At 35.3% G+C, this 2,869-nt stretch overlaps 1 protein-coding gene across 1 annotated transcript; it reads left to right on the plus strand.

The window, feature by feature from the left end:
- The first annotated feature begins 88 nt into the window (after nt 1-88).
- Nucleotides 89-2,164, plus strand: ptges3l (prostaglandin E synthase 3 like). The gene is made up of 8 exons (XM_072456589.1): nt 89-130; nt 675-983; nt 1,065-1,178; nt 1,285-1,351; nt 1,432-1,530; nt 1,603-1,692; nt 1,771-1,830; nt 1,917-2,164. Exons 2-8 carry the CDS (start codon nt 949-951, stop codon nt 1,923-1,925), a joined length of 474 nt encoding a protein of 157 aa, XP_072312690.1. The 5' UTR covers nt 89-130; nt 675-948; the 3' UTR covers nt 1,926-2,164.
- The last annotated feature ends 705 nt before the right edge of the window (nt 2,165-2,869 follow it).

A 2,869-nucleotide genomic window follows, 5' to 3' on the forward strand; every position in this document is an offset into this window, starting at 1 on the left:
GCCGAGTACTTTTGGCGTCTGACCATTCAAACCCCGCCATGGTTACAAACAAACCCAAGCATATTTTCTTTTTCCTCCCATTATCTGTACAAAATATTATAACTGTCATCAACCAAGTCCCAAGCTCCAGGTCAGATAAACGACTTGTGTTTGACTAATGTTTGACTTTCACGAACATTCCAGTAAGTTGTAAAACATAGTCAATGTAACATAAGTACATATGACAGGTTGGACTACACATAACACTAAAATTGTATTGAAGATTTTTCTGAAAATGTTGTCTATTTTAGCCCAGGCAATTCCATACCTGTTACCTAGCAACCAAACTGTAACCAAAAGCCATATAAATTACACAATTTATGAGTTGAAAAATAATAATACCTTGTAAAGTCTTTATTTTGTTAAATTATTGTCTGAATTGTGTCATTGTTAGTGAATTTGTAAATTTTGCCTGTAAATCCTTTAGAATGGTGTTTATTGATGACATAGATGTCCAAACCAAAGTAATATTTAGAAGAACCTATGACATTAATTTGATAGTACTGTAGTAAATTAAATATTAATAGGCATACTCTAAGGTTTTTGTTTGTTTCATTCCCTAGGTTTGGGAATGTGGGCTTCCTTCCAAATTCTGTTTACCTCAACATCTTTGTTTTTCTTCCTCTCCTTTATAGGCTACACGAGGGTGACTGAGGTTATAAGGAGCCCAGATAATGCATCTGTTTTCCCGAGAGTTCCACCGGCAGGCAGCCCATTGGGGGAGTGGAGAAGGGACAGGAACAGCCCCCTGCAACTGATACCCACTGCTCTATAAATAGTGTTACAACAGGCCTGACTCCATTAGAGAACACATACTACATGAGGGAGACACACACTATTTCTCTTTAAAGCATTAAAAGTAAAGTAGTTGTAGTGTTTTGTCTATTTGTGTTTGGTTTTAGAATCAAAATGAGCAAAGTCAAGATTCCCAGACCAGAACAGAGGTAAGATTATTATAGCTTTCTTGTTATGTTGCCTGTTGAGAAATATAGAGGTTTATTTTGTATCATTTATTGTCTTTACAGCCAACCAGCACATGCTTTCTGGTACGACAGAAAGAAGTATGTCACCATCAACTTTGTCGTTCATAAACCAAAAGATGTAAAGGTCGATATTCAACCAGACAAAATGATTCTATAGTGAGTACAAACTTTGTGTGGCTTTTCTGCCTTAAGAATCAGCTGTATGTTGTTTGTTGTGTGCCCAAATGGTTCCACTGACAATACTGTCCTGCCTCAACAACAGCTGCAAAAACGATGAAGATGATGTCTACTACAATGAGCTACACTTCTATGAAAAAGTACAGATAAATGTAAGTACACAGCTTACTATATTTTGGTTGGAGATTTGCTATGAAAGTGTGTTAAATCATTCTCTTCACATGACTTCTAGGACTCCAGAGAAAGAGTCTATGACCGCACCATTAACATCCTTTTGAGGAAACTAAAGCCTGATTTTGCCTGGCCTCGACTCCAAAAAGATCCTGAGAGAGTTAGTGGCTTTTTAAAATGGGCATTTATAAATTTTAACTTCTTTAAACATTGATCTATTCTTCCCATTCAGCCTAGTTGGATTGCTGTTGACTTTGAAAATTGGAGAGACTGGGAAAATGAGGAAGACGAAGGACAAGAAGAGTTTAGCAGATATGCGGATGTGAGTAATGGGTTTAAATATTAGAATATTTTAATAATTACAATGATGAGAGTACTGAATTGGGCAACTTCTTTACAGATGATTCTAGACATTGGAGCAAAAAAAGGAGCAGCGCCCGACATGGATGATCTCAGTGATGTAAGGAAAATACTGTAAAAAAAATAAAAGATAGATATAGAAAAATACAAAGTTATAATCATTTCATTTATTCATTCTATTTTCAGTCTGATTGATCCGGACCAGAGTCAACCAGTGTTGCTGTTTTGTTTGTGTTGATTTTTGTATTATTTTATGTATGATTATAACTTTTTACCAATTATGTATTTAAGGATAATTGTCCACGTTCACAGTGTCTGTAAATAAATGTGTTCATTAAACACAATTTTAGAGTAGGTTATGTATTGTCCTTGTAAGGAAATTGGTTTGAAGTGAGTAAAATACGCTGCAAATACAAGTGGATGACACACATTGTCAACAATTCCAACATGTAAATCAAATGTCTTGACGAAAAAAACTATGAGTAAAACCCTGGCATCATCATAATGCATTAAAGGGTTGGATAAATAGTAAAATAGAAAATAAATGATTCTGCTCAGACCTTCAGAGCAAAAAATCTGAAATGATTTACATTATATAAAATGTTGACGTTTATATAAATGTCCAATCACCTGAGGGACAAACGACAGCTTAGTTCTGCTTTCAGTGAAGGCAGAGCATCTGCACCTCTGACCTGAGGAAAGAACCTCAACAAATAATGTTTGGGGTCAGTAAATATTTTCTGAGCTTTGTTTTTATTCTGAGATAAGAAAATGTCCACTGTTCAGAATGATGTCCTGTGTTTTACTGCCAGTTTGAACTATTTTGTAGTAGTAGTTCTTTTGTTATAAAAAACAATATATGGTACAGTACCAGTATGTCCCCAGAAGATGGCAGTAACAACCCATGTATTAGTTTATTTTTTCCAATTATAACCACTACAAAACAGGAACCAAACTAGAATTAAAGTCATTAATAATTACACAGTAAAGCCCAATAAAAATAAGATACGTTTGTTGTTATTGCCTTGTTATTTGAAATGAAGTGTTTCCTCGAGTTTGCTTTGAACTCTAGCCGCGTGTTTCGTTACAGCTAAGTTTGAACTTTTCGGCTTCCCGTAGCACGGTCAGCTGATCTGCTG

Source organism: Eucyclogobius newberryi, unplaced genomic scaffold, assembly GCF_026437365.1.
Source record: "Eucyclogobius newberryi isolate DKJ021-1_F unplaced genomic scaffold, fEucNew1.0.hap1 SCAF_20, whole genome shotgun sequence".
NCBI classification, from domain to species: domain Eukaryota; kingdom Metazoa; phylum Chordata; class Actinopteri; order Gobiiformes; family Gobiidae; genus Eucyclogobius; species Eucyclogobius newberryi.